The sequence below is a fragment of the Lepidochelys kempii genome, chromosome 7, assembly GCF_965140265.1.
Source record: "Lepidochelys kempii isolate rLepKem1 chromosome 7, rLepKem1.hap2, whole genome shotgun sequence".
NCBI classification, from domain to species: Eukaryota; Metazoa; Chordata; order Testudines; family Cheloniidae; genus Lepidochelys; species Lepidochelys kempii.
The window spans coordinates 106,664,822-106,681,317 of record NC_133262.1 but is presented as its reverse complement, the minus strand read 5'-3'; the positions used below and the strand labels follow the sequence as shown (position 1 = coordinate 106,681,317).

At 41.8% G+C, this 16,496-nt stretch overlaps 1 protein-coding gene across 1 annotated transcript in view; it reads left to right on the top strand.

Moving 5' to 3' along the window:
• LOC140915208 (scavenger receptor cysteine-rich domain-containing protein DMBT1-like) overlaps window positions 1-16,496 on the top strand; it is a 194,593-nt gene that overhangs the window by 116,279 nt on the left and 61,818 nt on the right. The window contains 4 exon segments of the mRNA XM_073354781.1: window positions 1,087-1,401; window positions 9,151-9,462; window positions 10,731-10,806; window positions 15,760-15,774. Of these exon segments, the coding sequence (XP_073210882.1) occupies window positions 1,087-1,401; window positions 9,151-9,462; window positions 10,731-10,806; window positions 15,760-15,774 (718 nt within the window).

Sequence of the window (16,496 nt, the reverse complement as noted above, 5' to 3'; positions counted from 1 at the left end):
GAAGAAGGAAAAATAATCCTACAAATGCTTCTGCACATAAATAATTTGAATCATGCAAGTAGATCCCATTGACTTCAATGGAACTAGTGGTGTGAATAAAGTTACTCGTACATGTAGGTTTTTTGTATTTTGTGTTTTCCCATAACTCTGGCTCTCTGAAGAAAATCTGTCCAGAATTTTAAAAATGTATTAAAATTAGAACTGGAACAGAACCAAAACCATGTATCCAAATATATTTGGCCTCTGGGATCATTTGGATCCCAGTTGAAACTGTGATTTAGGCCCATCTCTAATTTAAAACTGAAATGTTCTTGCATGCATGTTAGAGCCTTTCCTATTCAACCTTTCATTGTGTTGATAAATGAAGAAGGTCATAATGTTTGGTATGATCTGTTAAAGCTGCCTGAGCAAAGGCCTGCTAAATTAAGGGTTCCTCAACCGATACACCACAATCAAGGCTGTTTCAGTTTTGGACATTTCTACCCAAAACACATTGCTGAAGATATTAAGCATGCATAGATGCAATTCAAGAGACTTCCTTGTTCTTTCTTTCTTTCTTTCTTTCTTTCTTTCTTTCTTTCTTTCTTTCTTTCTTTCTTTCTTTCTTTCTTTCTTTCTCCTTTTTTGGTTTTGAGTTTACTTTTCTTCCTTTTACATTTTTAAATATTCAGGGAAATGGGTATTTTATAAGATGAAACATGGGAATTATTAATAAATGCATAAAAGATGAAGATGAAAATGGCCAATTTAAGGTAATTTATATTTGTGAAAACAAATCTCAGTACCATTGGAATGTTCTAATTGTTGTTTGAGAGACATAGAATGGAGAGTTAATTTCTCCAAGACATTACTTTGTCAGTGATAAAGTTTGTGATAGAGAGATATAATCTGTCATATTTTCTCAATTATCAGGAGAGAAGGAGCCCAGTTCTTCCTCTGCAGAACACAAGTATATTTCATTAACTGCAATGGGAATTAAGGGTATCCCCTGTGGTAGGAAAATCAGATTCCAGTAACATGTATGAAAGCTTGCCAACGTGAGAAACTTTGTGAATGCTCATTGAGTTGTTTTTCTGTCTTTCAAAGGTGTTTTTGATCTCAGACTGGTGAATGGCCAGAACAGATGTGAGGGCCGTGTTGAAATTTATGCCAATGGAACTTGGGGGACAGTCTGTGATGATTTATGGGACATAAATGATGCTGAAGTTGTATGCAGGCAGCTTGGATGTGGATCGGCCATTTCTGCACCAGGAAGTGCCCGATTTGGTCAAGGCCGAGGAAATATTTTCCTGGATGATGTGCAGTGCAGTGGAAATGAATACTTTGTCTGGCAATGTCAACACAGAGGGTGGGGCATACATAACTGTGGCCACAGTGAAGATGCCAGTGTCATTTGTTCAGGTACTGTCTTTTCTCTTATAACTATTTTAGTTAAGAATCAGAGAGCAGGATCTTTTATAAATGTGGAATTCTTGCCATCGGCAATTTCTTCATTTTCTACAAACAGCTTATGACAAAAATTATGTGAAGATACTATCACGCTCTGAGGTGCAATCCAGACCAGGGAGGGGTTGTGTCAGTACCTGGAGTGCCGCACAATGCCTTGCTGATGTAGCTCCCAACCTGACCTACGTCAGCCAGACAGTATGCAGGTCACACCCTGAGTGTTTGTGTATAGCCACAGCCCTGGTCCAGCTGCTCTGACCCCAGTAGCCTGTCAGCGACAATGCAGTCACACTCTGGCTTCCAGCAGCCTTGATAACTACTTCCAGGGTGACTCCAGTGCACTCCCAGTCCCAGATTTCCCCCAGAAACATGTTTTCTGCATTGTCCAGTCAGAGGTGAAAGTAAGCCGGTACAGTGTACTGGTAAGAAAGTGGCTGAAGCATTCAGTACAACTGGGTAATATAGGCTAGGTTTAACTGTAGTAATAACAAAAAAATCAGATTTATCACTTGGATTAAATATATTTTACATTCTCTAGAAACAAAATGCTCCCCTTCAGTTTTCAGTTGTAACTTCTTGTCACTGGGAAGATGTTCACGTGATTCCAAACGTTAGCTTTTGAGTGCCATCAGGGTAACTGCTTGCTTCTTATTGGTCAAGTCTCTCGTGTCAGGCGTGCAATTTACAGTAGAAACTAAGTGAAAAAAAATGCTGTCTAAGGAGATGCACGTTCAACAGACCCGAAAGGGTATGTTTAAACGTAAAAGTGAGGAAATGGGGGATTGTCGGTCAGAAAGAACAGCAACAAATGAAGAAGCTGAAAGTCTTCCACAAAAGCGTATGTCTACCCAGCCGGCAGCGCTTTAACGTGGCTGTGTAGTCGCGACACCAGTGCTAGGAGAGAGCTCTCCCAGCATGTAATAAAACCACCTCCGCGAGGGGAATAGTTCTCAGCACTGTAATAAAACCACCTCCACGAGGGGAATAGCTCCCAGCACTGTAATAAAACCACCTCCGCGAGGGGAATAGCTCCCAGCATGTAATAAAACCACCTCCGCGAGGGGAATAGCTCCCAGCATGTAATAAAACCACCTCCGTGAGGGGAATAGCTCCCAGCAGGGTAATAAAACCACCTCCGCGAGGGGAATAGCTCCCAGCACGGTAATAAAACCACCTCCGCGAGGGGAATAGCTCCCAGCACGGTAATAAAACCACCTCCGCGAGGGGAATAGCTCCCAGCAGTGTAATAAAACCACCTCCGCGAGGGGAATAGCTCCCAGCACGGTAATAAAACCACCTCCGCGAGGGGAATAGCTCCCAGCACGGTAATAAAACCACCTCCCGAGGGGAATAGCTCCCAGCAGGGTAATAAAACCACCTCCACGAGGGGAATAGCTCCCAGCACGGTAATAAAACCACCTCCGCGAGGGGAATAGCTCCCAGCACTGTAATAAAACCACCTCCGCGAGGGGAATAGCTCCCAGCACGGTAATAAAACCACCTCCGCGAGGGGAATAGCTCCCAGCACGGTAATAAAACCACCTCCGCGAGGGGAATAGCTCCCAGCACAGTAATAAAACCACCTCCGCGAGGGGAATAGCTCCCAGCACAGTAATAAAACCACCTCCGCGAGGGGAATAGCTCCCAGCACGGTAATAAAACCACCTCCGCGAGGGGAATAGTTCTCAGCACTGTAATAAAACCACCTCCGCGAGGGGAATAGTTCTCAGCACTGTAATAAAACCACCTCCACGAGGGGAATAGCTCCCAGCACTGTAATAAAACCACCTCCGCGAGGGGAATAGCTCCCAGCACTGTAATAAAACCACCTCCGCGAGGGGAATAGCTCCCAGCACTGTAACACTGTCTACACTGGCACTTTACAGTGCTGAAACTTGCGTCACTCGGGGGTGGGAGGATGTTTTTTCACACCAGTACTCTAGAATAAAACAAGTATACAGCGACTGTATCCAAGCCATGAAAAGGGATCCATGAAGTTAAGTGTGTAGGAGTGGAGGTGGGAAGGGGGGTGGGGTTGCGATACGACCATACCGGTAAGAAATTTAAGTTACATTCACCCCTGTGCCCAGTCCTCTCCTGGACAGTTCAGATATTAGAGGTCCGTTGCCCCAGAAAGGAGTCAATGTACAAGAGTTTGCTACCTTAATTGGAGTTGTCAAACAATTCAGTTTAAATACGTCACTGGATTAGTTTTGATTAAAGAATAAAACAAGTTCATTTAACTACAAAGAGAAAGGCTTTAAGTGAGTACAAGTATAAAGCTTTAAAGACAGAAATGGCTATAAGAGAAATAAAGATAAAACGCTTTCTTGTAACTAAAACTTAACAAACTAGATTTGGTTCAAGGTAAAATTCTTACCACTTGTTCTCAGCAAAATAGCTGACCAATTTCTCAAGTCAGGATCTGCCCTCAAAGTCCAAAGGGATGGTTCCTTTGTCCTTTTAGGTGAAAGAGCAAGTGAGAGAGATAGAGATGTTGTTTTTGCCCCTCACTTTTCTAATCCAGTCACCCTGGGAATGCATTTTCCTGAGGGTTCAACTTACATAAAGTTCCTTCTGGCTGTGAGGATGGAGGCATGGAGTCTCATGGAGAAAGTGGTTCCATGTTGTTGTTTGTTAAAATCCAAATCCATCAGTTCCTGCCCACCTTAGCTGCTGCAGAATGGTCACTTGACAGGTGATTTCCAGTTAACTTTGATGACACATAACTAGGGGCATCAGCTTGGCCTTTGTCTTAGGGGAACTAGTTTACCCCCTTCCCAGACTTATCTGGTCAACACATTTCAGATAACTTTACATATAATTTGGTACACACATTTCACCATGATATTATTGATCAGGAAGTTATTCGTTTTCAAATGATATCTCACAAGGCATATATTGTACAAAGATTATTACAGTGGTGTGTAGGGTGTGAATACCGGGGTGTATTTGGTCACAAATACATTAATATAATACTGTATTCTTTGCAGTAGAGACTTCTGCTGGAGCTGATTTAAGATTTTCATTTTTCTGCAAAGGTTAAATAGTATAAGGAAATCACCTTCATGTTTAACGTGTAGTTGTGTTTTGAAAAATGACTGTGTAACGGTACTCCTAACTCAAACCATCTATTGCCTGTTTGTTCAGTCAGATATGCTGATGTTAGTGACAAAAATAAATATTTACTGCATTTTAGTCCTGTTGACCCTTCATCATCAAGAGGTTTGTTTACTAAATTCCTTACAGGTATATTTGTGCAAAACCAGTGAAGCCAATGAGATTGCACAGCTGGTACGGAGGGTGTAATTTGCTCTGCAGAATCTTTATTACTGATAGTGATAAAACTGGGGAGAGAGAGAAAGAAAAGGGTTTAGAACTCAGAACCCAGGATGGACATGCATGACTGGCAATCAGGAAAAAAATAAAAACCAGCACTGGTTTACTTCTGCTTTTCAGAGCAGAGCTGTACTACAAGAGAAATAAGCTGGGGCCAGTGTGCTTACTAATTAAACTGCATCCAACTTTTTCTCTTGCTCACCAAAAATTTTAAAAAATTACTACTTTCCCTCTCTGTCCCACATTTGCCCCATCCTTACAATGGGCATAATAATACTTATCTTTTTTGTAATGTGCTTTTGAGATCTATTTATTAAAAGTGCTACAGAAGAGCTAGGTGGTGTTATTATCATTATTATAATTTTCATGACCGCATTAACTTGACCTGTACCTTCAAATGCCTGCTATGAGAAGGTACTTCTATTGCAATGAAATCTTTCTATGAATCACTTATTGGTTAAAATTACTACCTTATTTATGTGAATTTGATCTTAGCGGCTTGTCCTTAACTCATTAGAATATAGCATCAGTTGCAAGTCAAAATGTGCTTGGTGGTGTCAACATCATTAAAGAACTGTGCAATTTTCTTTACCGGTACTCTTAGTTCAACAGAATTCAGGACTGGGATAGCTGCAGTGTAGGGGAATAATCACAGTGCCTGCTCACACTAAACTTTGCTCTGAATCTGAATAAATCCGCATGTATTTTTTTTTGTTTGTATCTTCTTTAAAAATGCTCAGCACTACTTAATATTTGAGAATAACCTGAGTATTATTCAGATTCCCTGACGTGAAATTCATGGAAGTTATTGAACTGATAGTTAATATCCTTAGACATTTCTGAATATTAAGGATCTCTCATGAGATGAACCATTCCATAGGCACCAAGGCAGTCAAGCACCTAAGCACGTGTTTAACTTTAATCACATTTAATCCATTGGTTTCAAGTCAATGGAATTGTTTCCTAGCTTGCGTTTACACGTATGTGTTGAAAGGATTGAGGCCTAAGACTGCATTCCTCCCTCTCAAATACCTAGATTTTAGTTTTCAGAGTAGCAGCCGTGTTAGTCTGTATTCGCAAAAAGAAAAGGAGGACTTGTGGCACCTTAGAGACGAACCAATTTATTGGAGCGTGATGAACAGCTTTCAGGGACCCCTGTGTCTTTGCTGCCCAATTTGCTGCTCTTTGGCACTAAGTTAATTACAGTTACAACGTTTTCTATTTATTTTTGGTAAAACATTGCCATGCCAACAAAACAAAACAAAAATCCAAATCACTAACCTCTGTCCTTCTCTTTTATCTTTCAGACTTGACGACACCTGGTAATTATCACTTTTTAACATTTTTGTTTCACTTTATTTCTCTTTCCCAATGCGCCCCAATCCAATAAACAACAGCATTACTGCTCCCAAACAGGGATACCAGATGCAGGAGTTATTGGCAGATATAAGCTGGTGCAAAGAGAAGGCAGAGCCTGTTGCGCTCTACATTCTCCCTGAGGGCCACAGGAGAGTGGCTCTCATAGATATCAGCAAAAGAGCCATGGACAATAGTAAGAAAGAAATGACTGAATCGATGGGCATTATCTATGCTGAAGAGTTCGAGGGCCCCCAATGGTTAAAAATAGATTACAAAATTTTGAACTACACTGATAATTTCTGCAAACCTGCACTAGTTGTGGTTCAGGTTTCTGAAGGGTGACTGTTACTTTAGCAAAGTAAAATGGCACAGAAAGCTCCATAAGAAACATATGAGACTACTCTGTTCTTGCAGCTGTAAGCATCTCCGATCCTTCAGACTGTAGGGTGAAATGATTGTGATTGTTTATATTACTGCAGCGCTCAGAGCCCTGGGCCTCACTGTGCTGAGTACTTTAAACACACAGACAAAGAAGCATTTTACCCCTGGAAAACATTTTCCTTGGTGTAGGTTTTTGACTATTATAAATAGAGCTCAGCCCAAGTTCAATTTCCCTTCTGCCTGATATGGAAAAGGGATTTGAACCTGAGTCTTCCATGTTTCAGGAGCATGCCCGGGCCACCGAGCTACAGGATGCCCTGATACAGAGTTTTCTCAATCTCTCCTGTTCCAGCTCTTCTACTTTGTATAAATAATTAAATAGTCATTGGAACAGGGACTTTGAATTTGGGTCGCCAGTGCCCGTAGTGAATGTCTGAAACTCCAGCCTATAGAGTCATTCTTACACTTTGCCCCGCTCCCAGTGACTATTCATTGTCATTCATAGTGGCAATTCAGAGTGTCATTCATAAGGATAATAATCTATTTGCCGAAAATCTTTTGCCCAGCTCTAATTATAAATATCCCTCTTCCTAACAAAAAAAAAAAAACATTCCTAGGATGAATTTCTTTCAGGAGCCACATGACACATGAATGAAAATAAAACATGTAAGTAAATGTCTTCTCATGATACTGAGAGATGCCATTGAAAATGTAAAACAGCCCCTAGCACAAAGGAGTCTGGTCTATAACTGGGGCTCCTAGGTGCTACAGCAATACAAATAAGAACAATAATAATTAATCCACATGAATATTCATTTGAATAGTGATATTGACTTTTATAGGACTAGCTCGCAGAGGAGAATTATTCTTGGAAATGTAGAGCTGAAAGGAACCTCGAGATTCCATCTCATTTTTCACCTCAATGCTATGGCCAGAATTATATCAAGAACATCCCTGATAGATGTTTGTGTAATTTGTTCATAAAAACTTCCAGTGGTGGGGATTCATATGCATGCATGTTTACAGGACTGGATCCCAAAGGGTTAACATTGATATTTCTTAACTCTGTTTTCGCCTTCCTCTTCATTTAAGTAAGTGTCTTCATTACAGTAAAGTAATCAGAGGAAATGCAGACAGCTAACTTTTTATCAGCTTTGTGAATTATACAATTGGCGAGAAATATAGTTGTGTTTTTTGCAAGATGGGTGCCTGCTTTTGTATTCTCTAGTGTCATGATTATCCAGCCAGCCATCTCTTTCCATACACCCATCTACCTACCACATTCTAATTTTCATCCTTTCTCTCTCTCTCTCCATCTATCTTCCCCCCCACCCCATTCAGTTATGCTGTTAATTTGGTTATGATTTTCTTGGCGTTATCTAGAATTTGGCACATTACTCTAAAAGTCTCTCTCTCACTATTAAAGATGTTGCCGATTTATGTATTGTTCTCCTTTTGTATTAATAGCTCCTTCTACTACTCCAACATGGCTGCCTTCAGGTAATTCATAATTATTTTACTTCTTTATTTTATGTTGTAGTCTTCTCAATTATCTCATTATAATACACAAATAATTCCCATATAAATGGCGCCAAATTCCTTGGATAGGAAAATAAGTACGGCACGGTGATAAGCCTCTGTATGTTTTGCAGGCTGTCTTCAGGCTAGCGGCTATACATTTTTTGAATATCAACTTTTTCTTTCTTTTGGCAGCTAGCACTTCTAAATAGGGATACAGTAGTACTGCAATACTGCTGTACTATAAGAGAAATAAGCTGGGTCCAGTGAGCTTACTAACTGAACTCCATCCAGCCTTTTCTCTTGCTCACTAATTTTTTTTTTTTTAGATTACTACATTCCCTCTCTGTTTCTCATTTTCCTGATCTATACACTGAGGACAGTAATACTTACCTTTTTGGTACCTTGCTTTGAGATCTATTGATGAAAAAGGCTATTTAACAGCTTGGCAGTGTTATCATTATTATAATTTTCATGACAGAAGTAACTTGATCTGCATCTTCAAATGCTTGTGATTAAAAGATGCATCAATTGCAGTGAAAACTTTCTATGAATCATATTGGCCAAAATGTGCATGGTTAGGAGTGAGGTCAAAGGTTCCACCCCTCTCCTGCACCCAGAAGCTAGTGATTTGAGGGGGCTGTGCTGCTTTCAGGAACCCACTGTTTCTGTGCTACCCTACTCGTTCGTTACTCTTTGGCACCAAGTTAACTACAATTACACTGGTTTCCATGTATTTTTGGTAAAATGTTACAATGCCAAAAACAAAACAAAAAAATCACTAACCCTGTCCTTCTCTGTTATCTTTCAGGCTCGATGATGCCTAGTAATTGTCTCTTTTTAGCATTTTTTGTTTAGATTTCTTTTTTTCCCAATGTTTGCCAATCCAATAAACAGCCTATAGTGCCCAGTTCCAGCACCTATAGCACCGGGTTCAGGAGTCACTGGCAAAAACTCAGTTTTACTGCACAGTTGGTGTAAAGAGAAATGGTGGAGCCTATTGCACTATACATTCTACCCTGCTGGCCAGAGGGGAGTGGCTGTGAGAGATACCAGCAAATAGAACTGACTAATGTGCTAATAATAATTTCATTGAATCTGTTTTAGGGTTGGCATTGAGACTGGTGAATTCATCTAGCAGATGTGAAGGTCGTGTTGAAATTTATTACCAAGGATCATGGGGAACAGTCTGTGATGATTTCTGGGATCTCAGTGATGCAGATGTTGTGTGCAGGCAGCTTGGATGTGGACATGGTGTTGCAGCAAAGACAAGTGCCTTTTATGGTCAAGGCTCAGGAAATATTGTCCTGGATAACGTGGGTTGCAGAGGATGGGAATACCGTCTATGGGACTGTCCTCATTCAGGATTGCTGTCTCACAACTGTGGTCATCATGAAGATGCCGGTGTCATCTGTTCAGGTAAATACCAAGAGTTTACAGGTGTCTTACAGGGAAATAACTGGCACAGAACATGCTTTTGACCATGTCTAAGATGTTTGTGAGTGTCACATTGCAGAGGTTTCAAAATATGAAACACAGTTTTTGGAACTGGATCCAATACTAAAAGGGCCACTTTCCTACTTCCTTAAACATTAGTTCCATGCTTCAGCCAGCCAGTTAGTTCCCTGGTGAATGCGATTGTGATAGCATAGAATAAAGAGATTTAAAAACATGAAACAAACAAACAAAAAACAAAAACAAAATCAAACAAATGAAAGATGGTCAAACAGTTAAATTATCTCTCTGAAGTTCCAAAGGGCACTTGCTATCTTCACGGGTTAATTTTCAGTTTTGTTAGCTTCACTTCCTTTGAGTGTAGAATTGTTCCGTTGGGATAGGGCATGGAAATGGGGGGTAGGAGATGTAGAGTTTATTCCTGATTCTTCCATACCACTTAGCTTTTCAATGCCTCAGTCATCTAACAAGTAAAGTAGGGATAATGAGACTTAACTTCATGAAGCACTTAGAGACCCAGAGATGAAAAGACGTATTTAAGTTTAAGTACTAATCTTTTTGTCATTATGAAAGGTAAATTCATTTGGAATTTCTTCATTGACATCAGTGAGGGTCAAGCACATTTTACTATATTTTATGAGGACCCTTAAGATTTTACAAACATGGTGTTTTCAAAGTTTTGCTCTGCTTGTTTTGAAACATAACATCTTCCAGGAAAGTCATGCAGCTTCTGATGTCATTTGCACTTGAAATTTTACAAGTACATCCAGGCAAATGACAGATATTTTGATTCATTAGCAATTTCAGAAAGTTGGGAAAAAATCATGTAGGGTCAGACCAAAAGCCAAAATATTTGAAACTTTCAATGAGCCCCAAAGTGGCATGGCACAGGGAGTTAAAATATCTGATTTTTGTTTGCAGCTTTTTGACTTTCTTGCTGTCCCAAGTCACACTACGCCTTGGTTTCCCCATCTGTAAAAATGAGCATAAAGATACTTTCCTTTGATGTAAACTAGTTTGAGATCCATACATGAACAGTACTATATAAAAGGAAAGTATTATTGTTATAAATCTGAGTTAATTTTATATTTTGCAGATTCACTGAATAAAAATATTATTTTTATTTTCCATTCCTCCTTGGGGATTCTTATACCTCAGGGTCCGAGCTCCTTTCCATTTTTGCCAGTTTCCTAAAATTCCAATTTTTTAAAAATTTTCTATCATCCTGCCAGCTAATGAAGACTGCACAGTTAGGCTCATGAAAGCGAACCTCAATCTGACAGAAATATCCTTGAAGAGTCGTGTGAAGTAATATGAAGTTGACCACAGCTTTGCAGTCAGTGTGATCAGTAGGGTTGTCATCTTTCTAATCACACAAAATTGAACACCCTTGATCTGCCCCCTGTCCCACCCCTTCCATGAGGCTCCGCACCTTCTCAGAGGCCCCGCCCTGGCTCACTCCATCCCCCCTCCCTCCATTGCTTGCTCTATCCCACCCTCACTCGCTCATTTTCACCGGGCTGGAGCAGAGGGTTGGGGTGTGGGAAGGGGTGAGGGCTCTGGCTGGGGTTGCAGGCTCTGGGATGGAGCCAGAAATGAGGGGTTCAGGGTGTGGGAGGGGGCTCTGGGCTGGGGGGTTGTGCTGAGAGATTCAGAATGTGGGAGACGGTTGGGGTGCAGGGGGTGAGGGCTCTGGCTGGGGGTGCAGGCTCTGGGGTGGGGCCGGGGATGAGGGGTTTGGGTGCAAAAGGGGGCTCCAGGCTGGGGGGTATGGCTGAGGGGTTTGGAGTGTGTGAGGGGGCTCCTGGCTGACCCGGGGGTTGGTGTGTGGGAGGGAGTACAGGCTCTGGGCTGGGATTGTGGGCTCTGGGGTGGGGCCAGAAATGAGGGATTCAGGGTGTGGAAGGGGACTTGGGGCTGGCACAGGGGGTTGGGGTGCAGGGGGGTGAGGGCTCCCACTGGTGGTGCAGACTCTGGGGTGGGGCTGGGGGTGAGGGGTTTGGAGTGTACAGAGGGGGTCCAGGCTGGGGTAGGGGGTTGGGGCATGGGAGTGGGTTTGGGGTAGCACTTACCTCAGGCAGCTCCTGAGAAGCAGTCGGCATGTTCCTACAGTTCCTAGGCATAGGGAAGGCCACAGGGGTTCTGCATGCTGCCACCCCCTGCAGCTGCTGCCCCCACAGCTCCCATTGGCCACGTTCCCGGCCAATGGGAGCTGCAGAACCAGCACTTGGGGTAGAGGCAGCACACGGAGCCCCATGGTTTCCCCTATGCCTAGGAGCTGGACGGACATGCTGGCCACTTCTCAGGAGCCTCAAGGAGCTGGGTAGGGAGCCTGCCAGCCCACTCCAACCAGACTTTTATTGAGCCGCCAGGGTCCTTTTTGACTGGGTGTTCTGGTGGAAAACCGGACGCCTGGCAACCCACTGATCAGGAAAGGGTCATGTTGAACATCAGGTCAGCTCATTGTGAGCAAGGGATATGCTTAGGCCTCTGCACCCTTCCACAGCATTGCTCTGTAGAAAGGAGAGATCTTAGAGTTCCCCTGCATGGTCTTTCTGTGGTATCTCACTTGTGCTGTGGTTCCACTGCACTTAGGGCTTTTTGCATACACGAGTCATGGATTTGATATGAGACAATATTAGACACATGAAGTTTCCTCATCCCTAAACGTAGTTGCCTTGAACGTGGTTCTAAGTGAGTTCAATAACTTAGAAAAGGTAACAACTAATTAACAAAAGCAATATTTAACAGGCAGTCTAGTCCTTTTTAGATGCCCCATTTCATACATGTTTAACAAATAAAGATCTGTCAGGTAAGAATTACTTAACACATCATAGACCTGATGCTCTGTGCTAAATCAGCATAGTTCTGCTGATACATAAAACAATATTGCTTTTCCTACTAGTAAGCATTTTTAAGTCTTAACGCAATAAGGTGACTGTGCCTCCATGATGCTGCAAGGGAGGCAAAAAAATCCCGCTGGACCTTTTGCCAGATTGGTCCAACAAACAAAAATTCTTTCCTGATCCCATAATGGGTGATCAATCAGACCCACAGCATCATAAATAACACAACATATACTAAGGGGAGGCTAGGCTGGAGCAAGAGGCTTTTGGAAAAGACTGAGTAAGTTTAATAGGTAATGGGGGGGAGGGAACATGAGAGCCAACCAGCTAGCCCGTTCCCTCACCTCCCTCCAATAGGGATGGTGGCAGACCTCAGGGGGTAGACCCCTTTCCCGGCTGTCTCAAGCCAGCCCTCTACCCCTACCTCCTGGGTGCTGCCTCCTTCCCCTCTGGTCACTCAGTGTTATTTTCCCCATTGATTGAGGAGAGTGGACATTCATATTATCATAGAATCATAGAATATCAGGGTTGGAAGGGACCTCAGGAGGTCATCTAGTCCAACCCCCTGCTCAAAGCAGGACCAATCCCCAATTTTTGCCTCAGATCCCTAAATGGCCCTCTCAAGGAATGAACTCACAACCCTGGGTTTAGCAGGTCAATGCTCCAACCACTGAGCTATCCCTCCCCCCATTATCTGAGGGTCTGGCCCCATATTTTTATGGGTAATTTCATACTCTGTTTACATTTGGAACATACAAATACCCTCATTATTCGTTAACCATTTATGCATTATTATAAAACTTGCCCATTTAATTGAAATTCCTTATACTGTCTACTGGCAAAGAAGAAATAAAAATGGATAACAGAAAGAATGGCAACCCTAAATAATTGGTTCATCCCACCAACTTCATAAAATATATATTCTCTATATTAACCAGAGTATCTGAGACAAATTTACCAGTAATTGTTCTTACCGCATTGAAAAGAGTAACAAGAAGCATGACATCCTGTATTATAGTAATTGCCATTGTTTGAAAACAGAACAGTCATTCTGTTTGAATAGGTTATAAATGTGTGATAGCCACCAGCACAAATTCTTCCCAGTAAAGTAGATACAGATGGCTGTTGCACATAGATTTTAATAAAAACGTAAAGGCAGCCGCTGTGCTCTGCCAGTCTGGAGAGGGAAAGTTAGACTGTATTAGTAATATATCCTTTTGGCTATCAGCCAAAACACTGTGTTGAAAGTGCCTTGGACATTGTTGGTCTTCAGTCTACACTAGCCTGACCTCTCATTGCATACATGCTAGTTGCTAGCATTTTTGCATGCACGCAGGTAAATGCTTGCCTATCACATTTGCTACATTCTTAGCACACTGGACTGTTTGTGCAGGCAGAAGTGACAGCTTACACACGGACAAGGAGAACCTACGTTTCGGAAATGTGGCCCTTAGTGATAACTATGCTACCTTACGGAGAAGGGCAACAATAATGATCAGGGGTATCGATCAGCAGGAGTGCACAATTTTTATAGTGGGGGTCTGAGATCCACTGAACCAAACTGTAAACCACGTATATCACGGAAATCATTTCATTTCATTTCAAGCCAAGGAGTGCGGCAGCCCCCCTCGTTCCAGCACCTATGTCAGTCAGCTTCCATATGAGGAGAGATTAAAAAGACTGGGACAGTTCAGCTTAGAAAGGGGGCGAGCAAGGGAGGATAGGATCGGTGTCTATGCAGTCATGAACGATATGGAGGAAGTGAATAGGGAAGTGTTAGTTACCCCTTCACATAATACAAGAACCAGGGGTCACCCAATGAAATTAATAGGCAGCAGGTTTAAAACTAACAGAAGGAAGCACTTCTTCATACAATGCATGGTCAACCTATGGAACTGATTGCCAGAGACTGTTGTGAAGGCAAGAACTATAACTGGGTTAAAAAAATTGGATAAATTAATGAAGGATAGGTTCATTAATGGCTATTAGCCATTGGTCAAGGAACAACCCCATGCTCCAGGTGCCCCTAAACCTTTAACTGCCAGAAGCTGGGACTGGAGGACAGGGATGGATCATTCGAAATTGCCCTGTTTTGTTCATTTCCTCTGAAGCATCTGACAATGGCCACTCTTAGAAGACAGGATACTGGGCTAAATGGACCATTGGTCTGACCCCATATGGCTGTTCTTAGGAGATCCAGGCTCAAGTCCCTGTTCTGCCTTGGAGCAGAGACTTGAACCTGGGTTTCCCACACCAGGTGAGTGCCCCAACCACTAAGCTGTAGAGTCTCTACGGAACTGGATGGAATCACTTTTCAGAGCAGAGCTGTACTGTAGGAGACATAAGCTCCTGCCAGTGAACTTATTAACTGAGCTCAATCCAGCCTTTTCACTTGCTCACCGGAAATTTTTTTTTAAAAAAAGTACTTTACCTCTCTCTTCCATCTGTAAAATGGGGATAAGAATACTTACATTTTTTGTAAAGTGCTTTGAGGTCTAATGATGAAAAGTGCTACATAAGCACTTGGTGGTAATGTCTTTATTATTACTTTCATGACAGACTTAACTTGACCTGTACCTTCAAATGTCTGCAATAAAAAGGTGCATCAATTGCAGTGAAATCTTTCTATGAATCACTTACTGGTCAAAATGCTACCTTATTTATGTGAATTTGACCATGGTGGCTTGTCCTTAATTCATTAGAATATAGCATAAATTGCAAGTGAAAATGAGCTTTGCGGTGTAATCCCCTTTATGTACACATCAGAAAAGCACCATACAATATTCTGTCATGGCAATCTTTCTTTAAACAGAACTTAGTTGCAGTACAGGGAGAGCCTGCCCACAATGAACTTTGCTCAAATCCCTTTTTAAGAGTCCCTTACTTCAGTGGGCATCAGATAAATAATAGATATATGATAGATATATATACATGTATTTTTATGGTTTGCATAGTTTAAAAATGATCAGCCCACTCTACTCCTTGGGAATAACCTCAGCATCATTTAGATGGCCTGACTTGAAATTCATTGGAGAATGGAACTGACAGTTAATATCCTTAGAACATTTCTGAATATTAAGGATTTCCTCACAAGATTGAATATATTGATGGCACCAATCCAGCCAAGCACCTCTGCACATGCTTAATTTTAATCACATGTTGGTTACAAGTCAGTGGAATTACTTCCTCACTTACATTTAAGCACTGTTTTCTATATATGTTTGGTAAAACATTGCCATGTTAAAAAAAAAAATCAAAATCACTAATGAAGTGAGCTGTAGCTCACGAAAGCTTACGCTCAAATAAATTTGTTAGTCTCTAAGGTGCCACAAGTACTCCTTTTCTTTTTGCGAATACAGACTAACACGGCTGCTACTCTGAAAACTAACCTCTGTCTTTCTCTTTTATCTTTCAGATGCAACAACACATGGTAATTGTCTCTTTTTTAACATTTTTTGTTTAGATACCTTTCTCTTTCCCAGTGTTTGCCAATCCAATAAACAGCAGCATTACTGCTCCCAAACAGGGGTACCAGGGAGTGGTGCTGGAACAATGTGTATAGTGGGGGTGCTGAGAGCCATTGAAAAAACCGTAAACCCTGTCTATGATGGAAACCACTTCAAGCCAGGGGCTGCGGCCACACGCCGAGCACCTCTAGGTCAGCACCTATAGCTCCAGGTTCAGGAGTCACTGGCAGAACTGGTTGTACCACACAGTTGGTGTGATGATGAGAGATGATGGAGAGATGATGGAGCCTCTTGCGCTAGGCATTCTACCCTACTGGCCAGAGGGGACTGGCTGTGAGCAATAAAAGCGAAAGTGTCAGGGACAACTGAAAGAGAGAAATGACTGAATTGATGGGCTTTATATATGTTGAGGAGTTTGACCACCCCCTACTGATTAAAAATAGATTACAAGATTTTAAAGTACCCTCACAGTTTCTACAAACCTGCACTACTCTTGTATCAGATTTTTGAAGGCTGATCATTATTCTAGCAAAAAAAAAAATTATAAAATACTATTTGCCAGAAATCTTTTGCCCAGCTCTAATTATAACTATCCGTCTTCTTAACAAAAATAAAATACATTCCTAGGATGAATTTCTTTCAGGAGCCAACGGACCCACAAAATAAAATAAAACATTTTAGCCAA